This window comes from Micromys minutus (genome assembly GCF_963924665.1).
Source record: "Micromys minutus genome assembly, chromosome: 6".
Classification (NCBI taxonomy): Eukaryota; Metazoa; Chordata; class Mammalia; order Rodentia; family Muridae; genus Micromys; species Micromys minutus.
In genome coordinates, this window is record NC_137975.1 from 66,569,310 (window position 1) to 66,589,585 (window position 20,276).

Below are 20,276 nucleotides of genomic sequence, written 5' to 3' on the forward strand. Positions count from 1 at the left end.
TTTAAATTGAGGCACGGATTTATCTGGTAGGGATGGGTGTGACTAATGGGAAGATGAGTGTGACAAGCAGTGCTTGAAATGTCTTAACCTCAAAAATATTAGGCTACCAGAGAAACAAATCTAAGAGACTGGAAATGTTGAGGCTATAATATGTTTAAGTGGTATTTTAATAGACAACTTGGATATTTGAGCCTAGAGACAAAAAGAGAATTAGACTTTTAGGCACAGACATAAAAGTTTTCACTGAGTTTAAAATATAGAAAAGACAGGATGGCACCGCGCAACCTTCTGGACAACAGTAGCACGTTAAAAATTCAAAATAGAATTAATTTTACTTAAGACTAATTTTACTGATAAGGCAAAATGAGGAGTCTTGTCCTCAACTTCTACTCAACAGAAACCAGCAGCTCCTGACCCCAACAGTTATAACAACCCACAGTGTCTACAGATATTGTCCAGTATCATGTGGAAGCAGAAAGGGAGTTGCTCCCAATTAAAACTAACAGAATTCAAATAGTATTAAGGTATTCCTCATTATTCACTGAAATCTTAATATTAGAGAATCACCCTGAGCTCATTTATCTTGAAAAACAAAACAACAAACAAAACCAATCAAGCCAAGAAACCTACAACTAAGCAATCCGCAAGTACCCAAGAATGTAGTGGGGGAAAGAGATTGGGACAGTATCACCTGACTCCTAGCAAGAGAAGTCCTGGACACGGGGATGTGGGACTCAGTTCTATCTGCTGTTGGTGGTCTTCATTCAACACTGCAGACTGCTTTCTTCCCCTGCAGTAACCTTGCCCCCTAGCCACAGCTGGTGGCCTTGATAGAAGCAGGCAATGTCTATAGCAGGGCCAGGCCTGATAGTTATACGAGTAGACACAGCAATTAACTGTTGCCCTATAGCTTGGCTGCATAGTGATGTTTACCTGAATTGTGGCGGTTCCTAAAGTGGTTTAAAGGTAGAAACTATAAAGCTAGTTCTGAGTTTGACTACTTGGGTCCAGGAGACTAAAATATGTTGGCCCTCTAGTTTTCTTCTCATTCTCTTCTAAATTGTATCTTTAACTCTCACTGGTGACGTCATGAACTTGGAAAAGATGAATACACTGGTCAATGGGGATACAAGAGAAACACAGGCGGGTAACACAAAGGCACAAGCCTTCTAAGGAGTGTTTTCAATGAAGTAAAGTTATACTCCATGATGACTGGACCATGGTATCTCATGGACACCAGGTTGATCTAGGTGTCCTTTTCAGAGGAAATCAAGAAAGAACAGCAGTTAGAAAAGACACTTCTGTCACAGAGATGGATGATGAAGTTCATAAGTCATAACACAGCCCCTAAAATGATACTGCTACCTAAGAATTGTAGCTGAAGAAGAGTTAGAGTAGTCTAGCCATTTAATGTACTGAGAAATGATAATCATAGGCAGTAGAGTTCCTTACCACAGACTTAAAACCATTGACAGGCAATTCTTTTCCTTATATTATCAATCCAAGAGGACCCCTGATGGCTACCAGTACTGTCAGCAGGTGGAAGATACCCAGAAGCTTGGGCAGTATGTGAGAGCTGGCCCTACCTGCTGCAGCACTGGGGAGAGTGACCAGTAAGTGCAGTAGAGCAGGGAGCTTGGTAGAAATGACTCTCGGGACAGGGGCACAGGAAAGTTAGCCTTGATGGTGTGGTGTGGGTGAGCTGACCTCAATAGTGTAAGGGCCACTCACTCAAGAGGTGGTGGGCTGAGCAATTCAGTTATCACCCAGGCCCAGATCCAGGGCTTTGAGTTGGTCCACCTCAACATCTACTGCATCTCTGAATTCCTGGAGCACATGAAGGGGCCAGTCCTGTAGACCCAATCTGAGAAAAATACCAGTAAGGATCCAGTTGATAGGTTGCTAGAGTAGAAGACAAAAGAAGGGATAGGGAGATGAATGGAATTAAGGTGCATGTTTGAAATTCACACACGCAAATCAATAAATGTGTAAAAACAAAAAAATGTTAGCAGCTGCAGATAGAAAGAGGGGCATATGGGGGGGTGGACACTGAAAACAGATTTGACAGGATGGAACCACATTTTCATCAACTGGTACTTTAATGGCCCTATTCTGGGTATTCCTTGGGTTTGCCACATTAAAACTTTGAAAAAATAATTTGTGTTTTAAAAGGATCCTTTACAAATTGAATACTTCTCCAAGGGATTAGACCCATTTGTGAGGGTTCGGCATTGCACAGGGTACATTTTTTAGTCAGTATCAATCAACATGTGATACCAAGGAAGTAACAGACTATATACAAATGTATAACCCAGTGAACCTTGGCTTTCATGAGGAATTTCACATAAACACAACTAAAGTTGGACACATACCACATGCCCATCTTGCCAAGATAAAAACAACCATTCATTTGTAGAGGACTGGCTTAACTGTCCAAGAACCCGTAACTATTTTTCTCTCCTTCTTGGACTTGAGTCAACCCTTTAAAGAGCTGTTTACTGAGGATCACTAGTTTTAAAAGATGTGATTCCCCTAGATTAGTTTAATATATTCTATGAAATTGATAATTTTGTCTGTAATATGCCCACATGGATGATATTACACCACCTTCATTTCAAAGCAGCACCCCCTAGTTCATAAGAAAGTCCAAGTGTACTTTCTAGGTTATGCCTTACACGGAAAAAACTGAGCCATGAATATTCCTTCTCTTGAAAAAGCTAAAATTGTTTTTAATTAGTAGTGCCAAAATTATCATGGTATAGACTTTGTTTTAAATATATTCCAAATTATTGGTTTAATTTTTGTTGTTATTGTTCATTTAATTGTAATTTCCTTACTTCAGTGAGATATATTGGTTGTACTAGGAGTGACAGAAAAAAAAAAAAAAAGCAAAAAAGCTACCAAGGCTTGAGTTATAGGAGGACCCAAGAATTGAAATAAAATGGAAACAGGTTGAAGAATGTTAAAGATGTTACTGCTAATAAAATACTAAAATACAAAGTAAGCTACAAAGATAAAGGGGAAAGAAACTAGAACGTATAGCCATAGTATATTTCTCTATAAATATCATTAAAAAGCACCAACAAAAAAACAATCTCACAAGCATCTACAATGACAATAGAATGTGACTTTGATGAATGAAAAAATGGGAAAAACTACTTCTACTATTTAAGTAAATTAGCACACTATGTTCCATAAAAAGTAAATTGTTCTAAAGCAGCAAAGAAATCTTATTTTATTTATTTATTTTTGAGACAATCTCATTTGTAGCTTGGCTCACCTGAAATTCAAGGTATCTTCCTGCTTCTCTTGAATACAAAGGAGTGTATCATATATCCTAAATTCTTTTCTCACTGAAACAATTGTCATTTTAAAAATCAAGAATTCAAGTAAAGGTTATATAATTTGTTATGAATTTTATTATTTTATTGTTTTGGTCTGAAATTTTTAGGTTTAATTAGAACCCAACAGCATTACAGAAATACACAAATCAATCCACTGAACCTTTACATAAATATGCTGAGTTTATTCATGAGACAATCTTCAAATTACCTCATTTAAAAGTAACAGCTAACAAAATCTATTTTAAAATACATTGATGATGTGCAAACAGGCACAACATGAAAGTGAAGATTCCTGATTTTAAATAACTGTTTTACTACAAAAGTCTCCTTTTAACATTTTTAGTTCAATTCTGGGTGAACCAACTCGGCCTCTTTATGTTTCGTTCAACAATCCTCTTGCCTTGATCCTTGTCTGATGGTTTCTCTCCTGTGTACAGTACCACAGTCTCAATGGGAGGAGCTCTGAAAGGGCCCCCTTCTTGAGCCCAGATCTGTTGTCTGATTTTTGCTGTCTCTTGGTGCACTTTCTCATAGCAATAGCCACAAAGGACATGTTTCTGCTTCAGGTGACCACATTCAGGGCACATGTCTATATTATTCTTTAAAACAAAGAAAAACACATTAATAACAGGCAATGTAATACATAATCACCATCAAGAACTCTAACATGTTGGCATTATAGCTTTCCGAGAATGTTCATTCTACATGAGACTATACTATCTAGTTCAACATTAACAGGAAAACCGAAAAAAAAAAAAAAAAAAAAAAAAAAAAAAGAAAAAAAAAGCAACATTGAGTTCAAATTAGTAAGAAAATTAGGACTAAAGCTCAAGTTTATACCAATCTAGCATATTTTTATTCACATAGATAAACTATTCTCAAATTCTTCTGTCTAGCCTCCAGCTTGAGTAGAATATTTTCATTATATGAATCTAGTGAATTCCATATTAAATACTAAAAGCACAGCCAAGGAGTTTGAAGATTTTTTTTCAGAAGAACTGTTTGTAAAGACCTCATTTGACTTTTGAATTAAGAACTCTATCAGTCCTCTAACTTCAAATAATAAATCACCAACAAGGAGCCCATCAACACAATGAGATGATCCATTAAGAATATCTTAAAACATTAAGGAAAAGACTGCTTATCAATCATGATGAGCCAAACAAGATGCTAAAATTATTATAAGGCTGGTTCTCTCTGCTACACAAATATGTCAGGTTATTCCATGTTAGCATTGAAGAAGAGAGTGTGTATGTGCATATACAGCCTACAGCCACACGTTACCTTAATTTTAATAAGCTTGTGAGGGTTTCTTCTCCTACATCGGTTAACTTCGATGGTGCGTCTGTTTTTGGGAGCTGCCATCCAAAAGATGCTATCTAAAAAGCTGGAGTTCTCTTTATTTTCACTGGTATCATATGCCAGTTCTGTGGGGATGAATGGACTCTGGACTGCTAATGCTGGTGCTATAAAACAAAACAGAGACAGTGAATCAACTTTGACTTCCTAAATGAATACAGATACTATTTTCTTTAACAGTCAACATGTGTATTGTCACTCGACATAAAATCTTATAAATTATGTTTGTGTGTATTTGTGTACATGTGAAGGTCAGGGGAAAGCCTTCAGAGTTAGTTCTTTCTTTACATCATGTTGGTTGTGGGGCTAGAGCCCAGGTATTGAGGTTAAGCAACAAGGTCTTTTACTACTGAGCCATATGGCTGGCTCGACATAAACAGTTTTGAATGTTAAATATAACAAACATTCATAAGCCCCAGCCATTAAAATATACTAAAACTCATACAAAAGGCAATTTAAAATAATTCAAATGGAATGCTTTATTAGTATAACCTACCAAAGCAACCAGTCTACCAAGAATGTCTCACATATGTAATATGGGACACTGTGGTTTAGTAATAAATCTAATCTTGAGATTCCCTACATGTACTCTGACCATCACTGAGATGACTACAATGGCCATCAACTGTACCATATAATCCTGATCCAGTTAGCCTGTTTATTTTTAAACTCGGTAGGTACCTAAAGCTATTGTTCTTCCTTAATATTAGACCTGTGTGCTAAGAAAAGGATACTATCAAGTACTTCACTTTTGTTTTTCTAAGTTGTTTAGATCACTTCTTTACCCTTTCCTTTGTTCTTCAGACTTGCAAATGTTCACTCAATTCTAGAACTTCCAATTACTAAACTGTCCAAGCACACAGGAGACCAGTTAGCTTAAGGGCAGACTGGAAAATGGATAGGAATGTTCTCAACCCCATTCCCCCACTAAAACAAAAACAAAAACCAGTAAAAGCGTTCTATCATGACATTCTTTCTCAGCTGACCTGAAATACTGCTACACAAAACAGTCGTTTATAATAGCTCTGGACCACTGGATTGACCCTGGAGCTTTCTCAGCCTATTAGACAACGAATGAATTGAAATTATTATCTCAGGTAGCACATGGAGACAATTATTTATTATACTGCGCTTGAGATATAATAAAATATATTTCTGTTCAGACTGGATAGTGTAAATGACAAAGAAATTATAATTTTATCACTCAATATAACAGGAGCTCGAAGCTAACCTGTGCTATACAATGAGTTCTAGACCACCATAGGCTACCGAGAGTCTCCAAAAAAAAAAAAAAAAAAACCAACCAGCCAAAAGGCACACGCTGTTTCTGTCCTACAACCCGGAAGCCCTCACCAACCCTCTTAACCCGAACTCTCTCCTTACCCCACTGAGGACTTGCAAAGCCGCTCCAGTTCTGCTGCAGTTGGCGTTGCAGCAGCTCCCAGCACCTCTGGAGCGGTCCGGGACGCGCCGGCCAGGGGAGCGACAGGAGCAGGAGCGAAGGAGCCATGTTACTCACAGGAGCGGGACGCAGGCTGAGAGCATGCGCAAGCCCGCCCACTTCCCCGCCTCCCTGCTCAGCACAGGCGCAAGATCCCACGCATGCGCATAGGTCAAAGGCCGCTTGGGATTTAAAAACTCCAAGTTCCAGCTGCCCCTGGGCGCTTTTGACTCTCCTCCAATCAGAACAAAGAAGAAAAAAAATGTAAAAAAATAAGGTCATTGCGCATGTGCGTGGCTGTGTTCCGACTTTCCGGGTAAAGATGGCAGAGCGCGGTTACAGCTTCTCGCTGACTACATTCAGGTACCCCGGGGGACCCCAGTTCCATGCTTCGCAGATCACAGGAGCGCCCCAGACATGGTCTCTGTGTCCGATCTGGCTGGTGTTTGCGCAGGAGCGCGTGCTGATGGAGCTGGACTCGTAGCTTTGCAGAGTCATTTTCGGCGCCAGGCCTAGGACCTGGCTGGGGCCGGCGGTGTTGGAGGCTGAGTGACTGGAAGCCCCAGCCAAACACTGGCTCTTACTCTCGAGGATAGAAAAAGGGTGCTTTGAGATAGTTTGTTTTCAGCTGGCCCATTCAGGTCCAGGATTTCCTTATTGGCCCAGCTAGGCCTGAGCGAGAGCTTCGGAAACCCTGACTCCTGATGGGGATGTGAGATGTCTTTCTTCATTTGGGAAATTCTTATTTACTGTTAGATCTGAGCTTTAGTCTCCGTTTAGCAACAATGTGTTAAACAATGTGTTTTGAAGCTCACTGCTTTCGGTTTCGCCTCTGCTCCTATAGAACCTAAGAAATACAAAATGAAGGAACTGATTTCCTGTCAAGTTTTCGTGGCGCACAAAAACCGATAAAGCTCTATGTTTTGCTTGATGCACTAAAAAAATGGTTTTAAACGAATTTAGACCCTTATGTTTTGGGAGAAAGAATTAAAGAGCTAAATATATTTTCTCAAAGAGCAGTTAAGGGGAACCATTGTTCCCCGTTTAAGAAGAATCATCACGGACGAACTTAGACAAAGGACTGTGTTTTGACCGTTTTCTTAAGGACTGATAACTGAAGGCAGTCAGGATCCACTTGCTGATTATAACTAACGTGCAGTGGTTTTTCATTACCACCTATGTGTTATGAGTTATAGATGAACTAACCACAGCCTAGACAATTAAATCTTTTCAAGTTTGTCCATGAGTAGCAAAGTCGATACTCAAACCTTGTTGGTTTTGAAAACAACAATTAATATACTTATAATATATTGTCTTTCTTTAGAGAATTGCCCCTTATGGTTTCAAATAAGAAATGAGTTAGTGTTATTGTTTTGGAGTCTTTGAATGAATTCAATTAAATTCCTTAGCAAATGATTTCATTATATAATTGACAGAGACTACATTATGCATGATAGCCACTTATATTTGTCAACAAGATAAATATGATCCTAAGTGGTTTTATTATAGCTGAGACAAATGGACATAGATCACGGAGGACTACTTTTTTTTAAACGATTATTTGTTTTTATTTATTTTTTGTGGCAGAATTATTAGTTACCCAGGCTGGCTTAAATGTCCAGTAAGGATGACTTTCAGCCGATCCTGCCCCCAGTTCCCCTGTGATGGGATTTTAGTAGTGCACTCCCAAACCTAATTTATGCTGTGTCATGCATTTGAGGCAAGCACTCTCCCATAAGAGCTACATCCTCAGACCTCGAATATTTTATGACAAATATCTGAATGTTTTTCACAAATAGATATCTTTATCATAACAGACTTAAGTAAAAAAAACATGATAAGGTTTAGCTATCTAGGAAGAAAGCATTATTTTTCATCTTAAAACTATTAGTGGTGCAAGCTGCCAGAGATATGGAAGTGAAGAGTTTTCTTGCAGCTTATGTTTGGCTAAGAATAGTAAATGGACAAAAGAAATTGGTGTCTCTTGGTGAGAGTTCTACAAAATGTGATCCTGGGGATTTTGTTGGAAGAGGCAGTGGGACACTGGGGTTCTTGAGTACAGAGAGTGCTTGATTGACTGCCTGCAGTGAAGGTCAGTGATGGTGCACTGAGGCAGTAGTAGTAGGAATGCTTTGTGAACCAGAGATGGGCAAAACAATAGCAACAAAACACAAGAAAGAGTTTAGTGCCCACTCTTGTGCATCCATGTCTGGTGAGCTTAGTTTCCAAACATCTTTAGGGTAGACTTCAAAGACCGGAAGGTTTGATTAGTGAGGTTTGGCCTCTGTCTTCTGTCAGGTGCTCCTGTAATATTTGGAAATGTGTGAACAGAGAGAATGCTTTTGTTTCTTTTCCAGCCCATCTGGTAAACTTGTCCAGATTGAATATGCGTTGGCTGCTGTAGCTGGAGGGGCCCCTTCAGTGGGGATTAAAGGTAATTCAATGTTTCCTTCTCTTCAGATGCTTGTTATTAGTTACCTGAAATAGATGTATGTGCACAATCCTTAACAGTCTTTTTGTTAGCTTAGAGAATTTTGAAGTTAAAAACATAATAGCATTCCGAAATAGATGTTGAGTACATAATTTTTATTGTTTTTTTTTTGTTAAAGAATTTTTAAGTTTCAAGAAAATAGCATTTAGCACAGTAATTAAAATTTTACAGCAAATATAACATTTTACTCTATTGTGATAATTCATAAGTAGTTTTTTCTTCAGGAAACTAATAATATTTTATTTTTTCACTGATTCTGTGTTTCTCTGGAGTCTTATCTTCTTTATAAAGGGCTAATTATAAAACATTTAAAGATAAATTATTGTTTTTGCTAGTATTTTTATAGAGAAATTGCTTATTTGTATTAGGAGGATTAACTGGATTAAAACTAGTAAACCTGAAAATATTGAGAGACAGACTGGTAATACCTGGAGCTGTGGAATGGTTTTTTGTTGTTGCTGGGTTGTTTTTGTTTTTTTTTTTTTTTTTTTTTTTTGTGTGTGTGTGTTGTGTAAGAATCCAGGAAAAGATTTTACAATCCAGAGAAGGCAACAAATTTGAGTTTAATGCATTTGTAAGTAGAATGCTAATGAAGGATACATTATAATATTAATCTGTTTTTTTTTTTTTAAGCTGCAAATGGCGTGGTATTAGCAACTGAGAAGAAACAGAAATCCATTCTGTATGATGAAAGGAGTGTACACAAAGTGGAGCCGATAACCAAACACATCGGTTTGGTGTACAGCGGCATGGGCCCGGATTACAGGTGTGGTGTACTGTTTATGATGCTTTCTCATCTCATATCCTGATTCTTCTTTGGGTTCAGAGTCATGGCAGCCTAATGAGAGCTAAGTTTTGTTTGCCTGTAAGGGTTACTTCATGGAGGTTGATCTTATGTTTTCTTACCTCTTTTTCTCATCATTATCCCATTTCCTCTATCCAAGGACTCGATAGGAAGGGCTTTGGTGTTTTAAAGCCCCTTGAAATGATCGAATGCATTTACATTTATGCTATCATTAGAATATATAAGAATATATTGTTGCAGTGATTTGGGCCATAATACTCTGCTTGTATGTGCTTTTATCAAAGGGATGAATATCTCTAAGGTCAGTGAAGGTTTTTGGGAGGCCATGCGGGACTCAGGCTAATAGAATTGCTCCCTTTGAATTTCACTGGAAAAGAGAGTAACCCTTGTTACATTGAAGATATTGAAAGATAGGCAGCTTTTTACCATCCATAATTAAAATGAAAATTACTTTAATTTTATAAGACAAGGCAGAGTTTTACTTTGAATTATGAGCCAACAGGGTTATCAAAACATGACTTGCTTTCCTGCCATGGACGTTTTTTGTGTAGAATGGACACTGCAGAGAAAATAAACTTAAGGGGAGACTTGAGTATCAAAGTGATAAAGTGCATGTTCCAGATAATTGGTGCAAGAGTGGGTGAAGATAATGCTTTTGTCTTACTCTATTTGATTGCTATGTAGTTGTGTTGTTCAGGTGTGTGTGTGTGTGTGTATGTGTGTGTGTGTGCGTGTGTGTGCGCATGAGTTTACAGATTGTGGTTTGGTCCAACATTGGCTGTTTGATGGCAGAAAGGCTGAGAATACAGTAGTTGTTGAGTGCACAAAGCTGCATGCCATGTCTCAGCAGACCCAGGCTAATGCTGGGTCTAATCTAGAACAGCAGCCTCCAGGAATTGTGTTTAGTACAGGCAGCAGCAACCGCATAGACACGATCCAGCTAGAGTAAGGCAAGGAGCCTAAAGACGCTTCCTTCTGTGACCTTTTTATCCGGGTTGCCTCCAGAAAGTATAGCCCAGATTTAGTGTGGCTCTTCCTGCTTCAGATAATCTGATTTTAAGAAATTTCTTACAGGAGCTTGGTTTCCTTTTAATTCTATTTGTAGTTACGTTGACAACCAAGAGTAACCATCACAATAGTAGGATTTCATGCCTTATGTAAAGTTTCTTTTTTTTTTCCTTAATCTTTGAAATCTATTTTGAATTGTAGGCAAAATTTAAGGTAGACTACAGGAAAGATAAAAATGCCTAGACTTATATGTGTGCAGCATTCAGATGCATCTCTGGGGTGGCTGTAGTGTGGTATAAATAGTCTGCCCTCAAGGAAGGGGGCAGTCTCGAAGATGTCACAGAGGGAGATGCAAAGCTTTCACTTTTCTTAATTCAGTGTGAAGATGTTTTCACCTGCATGTGTGTGTGCAGGCAGTGTCTCTATGTTTTGGAGCTCCCTGAAAATAGAGTTAAGATAGTTGTGAGCCACCATGAGTGTGCTAGGTGTAGGACCTGGGTCCTCCATGCTCTGATGCCTAAGCTATCTCTCCAGCTCCCTTATCTGTTACCAACTGCTCTAGTTCCTGCTTCTCTCTCTCTTTGTCTTGTAATGCTTCTTTCCTAAATCCATTGAAGTCAGGTGTCAAGAGTGAGACTAACTCTGATAAAGTGACACATACTCAGTTTGTATATAGTATGTTCTCTTGGAAGAAAGTTGTGGGAGAATTGGAGTGTCAAAATTTTCATTATTATTATTTTTTTCTGTTGCCTTAGAGTACTTGTGCACAGAGCTCGGAAACTTGCTCAACAGTACTATCTTGTGTACCAAGAACCCATTCCCACAGCTCAGCTGGTGCAGAGGGTGGCGTCTGTGATGCAAGAGTATACCCAGTCAGGGTAAGTCACTTTCACTACTTGAAGAAGTGCATTATGAATTTGAAGAGGAATAAAATAGTGTCAAAGAAAGCAGGTAAGGAGAAGTCTTATTCTTTCTGTATTTGCTGAACAAATGAAGAAAATCACTGCAGTCACAGTTGTTTCTGGTTTTGACTTGAAATACTTTCTTAAGGTGGCAACATTTGCTGATGTACACCTGCAAATCTAATACTCGGAGCACTGAGGAGGTAGATTGTAAATTCAAGGCATATTTGGGTTACATACTGTCTGAAAAGGAAGAGAAAGGGGTGGGGGTGTGTTCTCATCCAACAGCAGACATCAGCGTCTTGGTTTTAAGAAAGCCCTTTGCTGGTGTTCTTTGTAATCGTTAGTGCTCAGTACTTAGCTTTTTAATCTGGGGTGACTGTGAGATATGAAGACAATGCCATTTTAATTCCAGTGTTCTTTGTTAAGATTTATTCATGTATGTATTTTATGTATGTGCATGTTTTGTCTTCATGCATGTCTGCATACACCAGAACAAGGCATCAATTCCATGATGATCACATGCGACTGCTGTTACAGATGGTTGTGAGCTATCATGTGGATGCTGGGAATTGAACTTAGGATCTCAGGAGAACAGCCAGGGCTTTTAACCTCTAAGCAGTTCTCCAGTCCCCCAGTATTCTTAACTTGCATTGTGAATGAGATAGTGTGAAGGGAATTGCTGATGCATAAACCTAGTAGGAAAGAGGCATTTGTTAAATGTGAGGACGTGCTTCTTCGTGCTTAGATAGTGAGACCATCATTTATAAGAGTGTGCTTTCTCACTTTGTGTTGCTCTAACAAAACACCTGAGCTAGGTTTATTTAGTTGAGAGGTCTGCAGGTCCAAGGACATGGTTCATAGTTCGTGCATGGCCAGAGGTCACACAGTAAGAGGCCCACTCCATAGAAACTAATCCACTTCTACAAGACCAAACCCACTCTGGGAAAAAACATTAACCCTTTTCTAGGATGGAGTTGGTGATGTGTGTCTTCCACCATGTATCACCTCTTGAAGATGCAATTTTATAATTATGTTGCACTGACAATTTTTGGTGAACTTTTACAACTAAATCATTTGATTTGGGTTTACTGCTGTTCCTAGCAGTAATAAAGATGATTCATTTTATATTGGTTCATTTCAAAGTTAAAGTTAAAAAGTCTAACTCAGTTTACTTGGTAATTACTTTTCTAGTAAATATATATAAAGTCTTTCTTCATTCCAAATCATTTTTGTTTTCTTTCTATAGTGGTGTTCGTCCATTTGGTGTTTCTTTACTTATTTGTGGGTGGAATGAGGGACGACCATATTTATTTCAGTCAGATCCTTCTGTAAGTATCATTGCATAGATTTGAAATATTTCTTAGAATTGTTTTTTATAGATGTAATAAAAGTGAAAACCATAAAACTTTAATATTTAGCAGTATTTTCCTTTTTCTCTTGTTTTTAAAGATTTGTTTTCACCTTAAATGATGTGTGTTCATATGTGTATGTGGTTGTGTGCATGTGACTGACTGCAGGTGCCTGTGGAGGACAGAGGAGTCAGACCCCACTAAGGCTGAGCTACAGGGGCTGGTAGGAGCACTGGGGTCCTCTCAGAGCAGGATGTGCTCCCAGCCCTAAGCCATTTCTCAAGCTCCTTGGCTTTTTTTTTTTTTTTAGACAAAGTATAAAGTAGCACACATTTGTTTGCTCATTCATCATTTTTATGGTGCTATCTTTGGTAAGAAATATGATATATTAGTTTTTACCCTTTTTTGGTTATGTTCAGTAGCATATACTAGAATCTGCATGTACTAGTTGTTTTAGTTTTCAAATTTCATTAGGTCTCTTGAAGTCTGTTACTTTGTGACTCTGTTACCTTGGCAAACACTTCAGTCAGATATATATACAGTGTTACAATGTCATCATTTTGATGACACCTGGGATTGCCTTGAGTATCCCTCTTGCAACAGTTTACAAGGTGATTATGTAACTGGTGTTTGATAGAAACACCAAAATTTTAGAAAGATGCTTCAGGACATTTCAAAAATGATTTCAAATCCTAACCCCAATCAAAAATTCGCTTAATAATTCTTTTTATGAAATCAACAATCCAAAAAACAATCTTTAAATTAAAAATAAAATCTTAACAGTGGCTGAGGAATGATGATAGGACAACATTGTCTTTTATCTGTTATAAGGAAATCACTGTGTTTCTATAAAAGTACCACACCCTGACCTGTATCTCACATCAGTGTTGACTGGTGCTGGGCAGCATGATGCTTAAACGGTGCAGGGTGTTTCTGGGGCAAAGCTTCAGAGACGTCACTTAGGTAGTGCGGGAGGGAGCTGCCCCCAGACACCTTGAATTCTTTACACATTGATTTTGAGCTAATTTTTGATTGTTAAATATTTAGAAACCTTTTAACGTTGCCAAGTTTACATGACCCCACTAAAATATTCAAAGGTTCTGATACTTTCCATGAAAATTCATCTCTATTCAGTAAAGACTGGGGGGGGGGGGGCGTCCTAGGTTTCAGGATAATATGGTAGCTTAGATGCATTCACTCTGTTAAGCTAAGATACTACTTTTGATATTTTACTTTAATTTCTACTTCGGTTTATTTTGCTTTAAAAGTATATAATAATTGCACTAACTCATTGTTACCTGTTTGATGAGTTTTGGGGTGTGTGTGTGTGTGTGTGTGTGTGTGTGTGTGTGTGTGTGTGCATGTATAAATGCCAAAGTAAACCATTAGTAGAGTCTTTAACCTAAGTTTTTTCATGACTCTTGTTTGTGCTACAGACTTTAAACAAAACTTAGTCAGTGTAATTGCCATTCAGTTTCAATAAATAATCACGACTTTAGAATTAGAGATCAGAGTCAAACACACGTACCAGAGTAATACAGTTGTGTGAATGTTTAAAAATGTCTCTCTCCTGATTAGGGAGCTTACTTTGCCTGGAAGGCCACAGCAATGGGAAAGAACTACGTGAACGGGAAAACTTTCCTTGAGAAAAGGTAGGCTTCCCAGGATCAGGTTCCAGGGCAGACAGATCTTATGAGGTGCAGAACTCTTTGAATGAATAATCTCTCAGATCTAACAAGCTCATTGCATCATTAGATATCTGAGTTTGCTAGAGATAAAAGAGAAAACATTTTAATATCTTGCATTCTTAGTCGTCATGTAGTGTAGTGGTAATATTATTTATTTCTTAAGGATATTGTTCAACCTGGTTTAATTTTTTTTATATTTATTTGGGGTTATGGGAGTAATTGAGAGAATTTGTTCCTGTACCCCTGGATCTTAAACTTGCCATGTAGACCATGTTGGCGGCTGCCCCACAGGATCCGCCCGCCTCTGTTTTCTGAATGGTAGGACAGCATGGCAGTCGTTGGCTGTTTGTCAGACGCTTTCTTATTTCCCATCATATTAAAAACATACATAAAGTAGAAGAATGTTTAATAGTGATTTATAAAAACTAAAGGTCGAGGTTGCTGGATGTGGAGGCTCATGCTTGCAATCCCAGCAATTGTGAGGATAAGGCAGGAGGATTGCTATAAGTTAAGGCCAGCCTGGTCTCTAGAGTAGGCTCTGGTCCTGGCTATGCTACAAAATTAGGGCTTGTTTCAAACAAACAAAAAAAATATTGTGAGACTAATAGTTGGTATTGAGCAGATCACATGATGTGTGTATTTGCTAAAGTAAGAAGCACTGTGTAACATTTGCTGTCAGTGGGGACCACAAGCCACTCTTAGTTATTCATGGTGATATTCTGAATTCAATGTTACCACTGTCCACCAGAAGTCTGATGTTTTAGACAGAGTATTTTATAGCTGAGGTGTAACACATGACAATTCTCTGTATGATTTTCATGTAACATGAAAGGTTATTAGAGATCTTAGACTTCTAATCGATTTGTAGCCACAGTCTTAATGATAGGGCACATTAACTTCTACCTGTTAATGAGTTTTCAGCATGCTGTGTTGTAACTTACAATGTAGCAACAGTTTGACTTTTATTGTAGCATTGCTAAAACAAAGTGCATTTTTATAAGGAAGTTTTTCATGGTGGTAAGAGTTCAGTAGCAAGTGTCACTTTATTATTTGGGATAGCTGTCTCATTCAGATGGTTAGGGGATGCTTTTACAACTCAGGGTCTTTAGGAGGGTTAGGTTTTTAAGAAGATTTCACGTTTTTGCTGTCCTTTTACTTAAAATAACCATGAAGAATCTAAACAGTGCTATAATGTTTTTCAATTCTTTCTTTAGATACAATGAGGACCTAGAGCTGGAAGATGCCATTCATACAGCCATCTTAACCCTAAAGGTGGGCTCAGTGTCCACAGCTAGATTTCACATGCTTTTTTAATGAACTGCTTGTGAGATTGACCATTTTTCTTCTCTTCTAAATTAGGAGAGCTTTGAAGGGCAAATGACAGAAGATAACATAGAAGTTGGGATCTGCAACGAAGCTGGCTTTAGGAGGCTCACCCCTACTGAAGTGAGGGACTACTTGGCTGCGATAGCGTGATGAAGATGTGCCCTAACTCTCAAGATCTCACACACTCTACTTACTCATGTTTAAATTTAAGTATGTTTTGTTTGTGCAGACTTATTTCTACATGGTTTAATGGATTCACATTTTTAAAATAACAATCATAATAAACTGTTAAAACCAATTTCTAGTTTTTAAGAGTAAAGTTTGCACTTCTTTCATTGTCATAGTTGACTTTTGGAAATCACATTGCAAAGTAGATGGTGAAATCACTCCAATTTTCATATACTTTCCTTATTAGGTCTCATTGCCCCTTTTATTACCAGATATTCCTATGGTTCTATAAAAGACAATTTTGGTTTTTAATATAGATCATGGCTTTTGGAACTGGAAGAATCTGTACTTTGATAAATTCACAAGATGGGCTAGGAATATGTTAAAGCTTCTTTGGGGTGTGGTTCATCGAGGCCTTGGGTCATTCTACAGTACTGCAGTGATGGATAGATCCTGTTTCTGCATTTCATGTAGGTAAACTGCTTAAAGGATTCCCTAGATTATGGTAGAACCTTATTAATTTAAGGGTAAGTATAAATGGTGGTAATGTAACTGAGGTAGAGCTGTGCCCCCTCATTAATGAGAGAAGAACCTTCATGGTAAGTAGGTCCTTAGAAGCAAACAAGTAGTTGGGGCATTTAAACCCATTTCCTTTGTGGAAGTACGGTGAATGATTTTAATTGGATTTCCCCCAGGCATTTTAGGGTAAAAGAAACTGGTTATGAATGTCATTATCAATATGAAGGAGTTGGCAGTTTTATGGTTTAATTGTAATTGACCAACATTCCATAAAATTTAGAAATAGCTTTATTTTAGAATATTATTTGCTACCTACAATCACAGTACATCCATATCTTACTAAGAGGAGGCAGTAACATTTTAAGAGCTAGGAAGGTGGCACCTTGACCTGGAGTTTTTCATGTATATGTACCTGGTGTCTGTCTGAGCACGTGTGTTTTATGTGGGTACCAGTGATGTGGAGACTGGAGGTAGATGTTAGGTGCCTTCTGTAGTTACTCTATACCATATATATGGAGACAGGGTCTATTACATAAACCTAGAGCTTGCCTGATGACTAACTAGCTAGTTTGCTCTGGAGATCCTGTCTACCTTCTGAGTGTTGGGACTACAAGGCTGCCAAGCTTGCCTCACACTTGTGTGGGTATTGTTTATCCATACTCCAGTTCTCACAATTGCACTATAGGTGCTTTTGCTGATGAGCCTTACCCTCTGCAGTGTCCTTCTACTTTAACGTGTGTTGAGGGACTAGAGAGATGGCTCATTGGGTAAGAGCAGTTGTTTTTGCAGCTAATTTGGGCCTAGTTATAGCTGGTAATAATCAGCTATAGCTCCCAATTTCAGAGGAACTGAAACCCTCTTCTTACTTTTGTGGGCATCAGGTAAGCATGTATGTACAGACATATATGCAGATAAAACACAAAATTATAAAATTAATGAAAGGTGTCTTGAGAGTAGTACCCTTAAACTCTAGATAGGCCTTGGTATATTTGAGTCCAGCACAGTAGTATTTGTAAGAACTTTTACTCTCTGTGTGCAAAGAAATTAGAACAATGGCTCTCAACCTGTAGATTACAACCCCCTTAGGGGTTTTAATGAGCCTTTCATAGGGGTCTTCCAAGAGTTTGGGAAAAAATATGATTCATAACAGTAGCAGCAAAGATAGGAAAGTTTACAATCACTGAATTAAGGTTTCTCCCTGAGTTTGGTGTAAATTTGTATTATTGAAAAGGCTAGGATTTCTGTTAGTAGCTATCTAATTTAGTAAACCTCTAGTGTTCGATATTAAGAAAACAAAGCACAACAGGATGCTGGGTGGTAGCTGCACAGGCCTTGGGAAGCACTTGGGAAGCAGAGGTAGGTGGATCTGAGTTCAATGCCAGCCCGTTCTGCAGTTCCAGGACAAGGACTACATAGAAGAAACTCAAAACCCAGAAGAATGTCAACATTTATAAGTCAAAGAAAGGAAGGTAAAGGTAACATTTATGGTGGGGAAAGTGCAGGGAGTGTAGCAGACATTAGATTAGGGCCAGCTGTGCCCCACTAGATAGACAGCTGCCCACAACTCCACTCTCCTCAACCTTGAAGCTAATCACTTTTTATCCTAGTTTCAGAAACTCATCCTTTGATCTAGAAACCCATTAAATCCCTAAACATTAGGCCTGTGGATTTTAGTTTCTTTTTATCTTGTGTATTATGTTTCCAGTGTTTATAGTGTCTCCCAACATTTGGTTCAGTTTGTATCCTGAAGGCTTTTGTCTAGAGTTCTTTCTATAAGTTTTGCTTTTGTAGTTACTAGCAGAGAAGCGTGGTATTCTTGAAGTTTACATATATTGGGGAAGGGGAATTAGGGGAAGAGTAAGGAGGACTCTGCTTTACAGTGGAGCACTATGCTCTTTACGGATTTTTTTGTATTTTCAGTTTATCAGAGATAGAAATTACTGGTTCTTGTTAGTTAAGCTCACCCACTTTTCTGTCAGTGCAAGCTTTCAACTCCCCAACCCTAACCTTTGCCTCACTCTAAAGAATAAAAACGGATGCTCAGTGGGAGGGGCTGGTACTTTCCTTGGATTAGAATTTTAATTTCCTGACAACCAGTCCAGTGGCCCTTTTATTAGTTACAGTTCTTGTCTGTGACAAAATACTTTCCTCTCTGGCCTTTGGAACTGTCTTTTCACAACGATTTTATTTGCCTTTTGGTGAGCTTTTATTTCCCAAATTGTGTCGTCCTCTTGTGGGAGCTATGCTGATGCTCTATGGGTCACTTGGGTTTTAGTTTAAAGTGTGCTGTCAGGTGGAGAACGGTTGATACGTCTTTTAACAGTTACTGGACTGAATGTTCAAGTAGGTCCTAATTAAAACTTGGTAAATTTTTTAGTATTTAAATTTTTCCTTTTACATTTCTTGATTATAGAACTAAAATTTTTGTTAAGAGAATATCTGATTCTTGCTTTTTGCGGTTTCTCAATCCCTCACTATACTTCCTAGTTTAGAGTTTAGAGTGTGAGTATACCTCCTAGTCTAGATGTTTAGAGTAGGAGATGCTGCCTTTGAAGAGCTGTTTCCTATCTGTTCCTTACATGCTGTTGTATGTACCTTCTCTGTTCACCGAATCCAAACAGGAGAAGGTTTGAGTTGTTGAGTTTGAATGAGTCTGGTACCTGCCGACCTTCTTGTAGACTGTGAATGTCAGATTTCTTTGGAGTTTTTTACTTATTTAATGTTTTGGGTGGAAAAGGTGGAGGAGATGGGAAATGGAAGGTGGGAGCATTGGAGAAGCAAGGAGGCTAGAGGCAACATTTTAGTCAGAAAACATCACACTTCCTAATGGCGCCTATCTTTTGTTGGGCACCTGTTTACCTACACCACCAGAAACTTACTTCTGGGTAAGAATGAGGAATAGGTTGGCTGTAGTGGATGGGAGACAGGATTCTGGTATGTTATTAATGAAGTCTTTTAAGGAATGTTTTTAATTCTGACCCCCCCCCCCCCATCTAGACACCTGAAGGTCCAAAGCCCTTCTGGAATTGGTGCTTGAGTTTTAGGCTTTGCTTGGGGGGCATTTACAGGGTTTGTTTGGGTTTAAATAACTTGCCTGTGTTTCAGGGGCAAAACACTCCTATCCTTTAGAACTAGATAAATTAGAGTTTAATGTATATCTATCTATCGTATCTATCTATCGTATCTATCTATCTATCTATCTATCTATATCTATTTATCTATCTATATCTATCTATCTATCTATCTATCTATCTATCTATCTATCTATCTATCTATCTATTTTAGTATTTTTAAAGCACTGAATGAGACATTGCTCCTGTCTTAAGATTTGGTAGTGTGTCAGATTTTGGTAGTGAGTTACTTTGATCCTTAAAGCAGTGTTTGGGACAAGGAGCAGAATACAAGAAAAACACAACCGAAGACTAATATTTAAAATTAGGTTTGCTTTCTCAACACCTCCCCCACGCCCCCGGTAACTTTGGACACGTATGTTTAGAATATGAGATGCTAAATATTCACAGCCCCTGAAGCTTTACAGTTCTCTGCCCTGTTCGGTAGGACATTTAAAGATTCCTTCTTTGCAAAGGCCAGGATGTTGAAACTAAAAGTGCTTCCGAGTGACGTTTGGAATCTGACGGCTGTCAATTTTTATTTTGCTAAAAATACCCAAACCTGAGACCCAAATAAGTTTTAGCATTCAGTACTCAATGAGATTGAGACAACCCTTGATCCTCCCCTGCTGGCTGGGAGGTTTCTGTCACTTTGATAGTAGAAGCCCGTTGCCCTCAACAAATATGGCCGCCCCGGTGCCTTCTGGGACTCGAGCTCAAGTTAACCCGGCCGGAACCACGTAATGCCAGAGGCGGGACCCAG

General features: G+C 38.5%; 2 protein-coding genes across 2 annotated transcripts; one reads left to right on the plus strand and one right to left on the minus strand.

Moving 5' to 3' along the window:
* Window positions 1–3,402: 3,402 nt before the first annotated feature.
* On the minus strand, window positions 3,403–6,225 carry MRPL32 (mitochondrial ribosomal protein L32). The gene is made up of 3 exons (XM_080918069.1): window positions 6,087–6,225; window positions 4,629–4,810; window positions 3,403–3,943 (listed from the first exon to the last, which is right to left on the minus strand). The coding sequence occupies exons 1-3, from the start codon at window positions 6,211–6,213 to the stop codon at window positions 3,689–3,691; spliced, it is 564 nt and encodes a 187-aa protein (XP_080774195.1). The 5' UTR covers window positions 6,214–6,225; the 3' UTR covers window positions 3,403–3,688.
* Window positions 6,226–6,445: 220 nt separating this feature from the next.
* PSMA2 (proteasome 20S subunit alpha 2) lies at window positions 6,446–16,014 on the plus strand. Its single transcript, XM_080918220.1, has 8 exons — window positions 6,446–6,507; window positions 8,502–8,578; window positions 9,269–9,401; window positions 11,204–11,326; window positions 12,600–12,681; window positions 14,281–14,354; window positions 15,605–15,662; window positions 15,750–16,014. The coding sequence occupies exons 1-8, from the start codon at window positions 6,467–6,469 to the stop codon at window positions 15,864–15,866; spliced, it is 705 nt and encodes a 234-aa protein (XP_080774346.1). The 5' UTR covers window positions 6,446–6,466; the 3' UTR covers window positions 15,867–16,014.
* The last annotated feature ends 4,262 nt before the right edge of the window (window positions 16,015–20,276 follow it).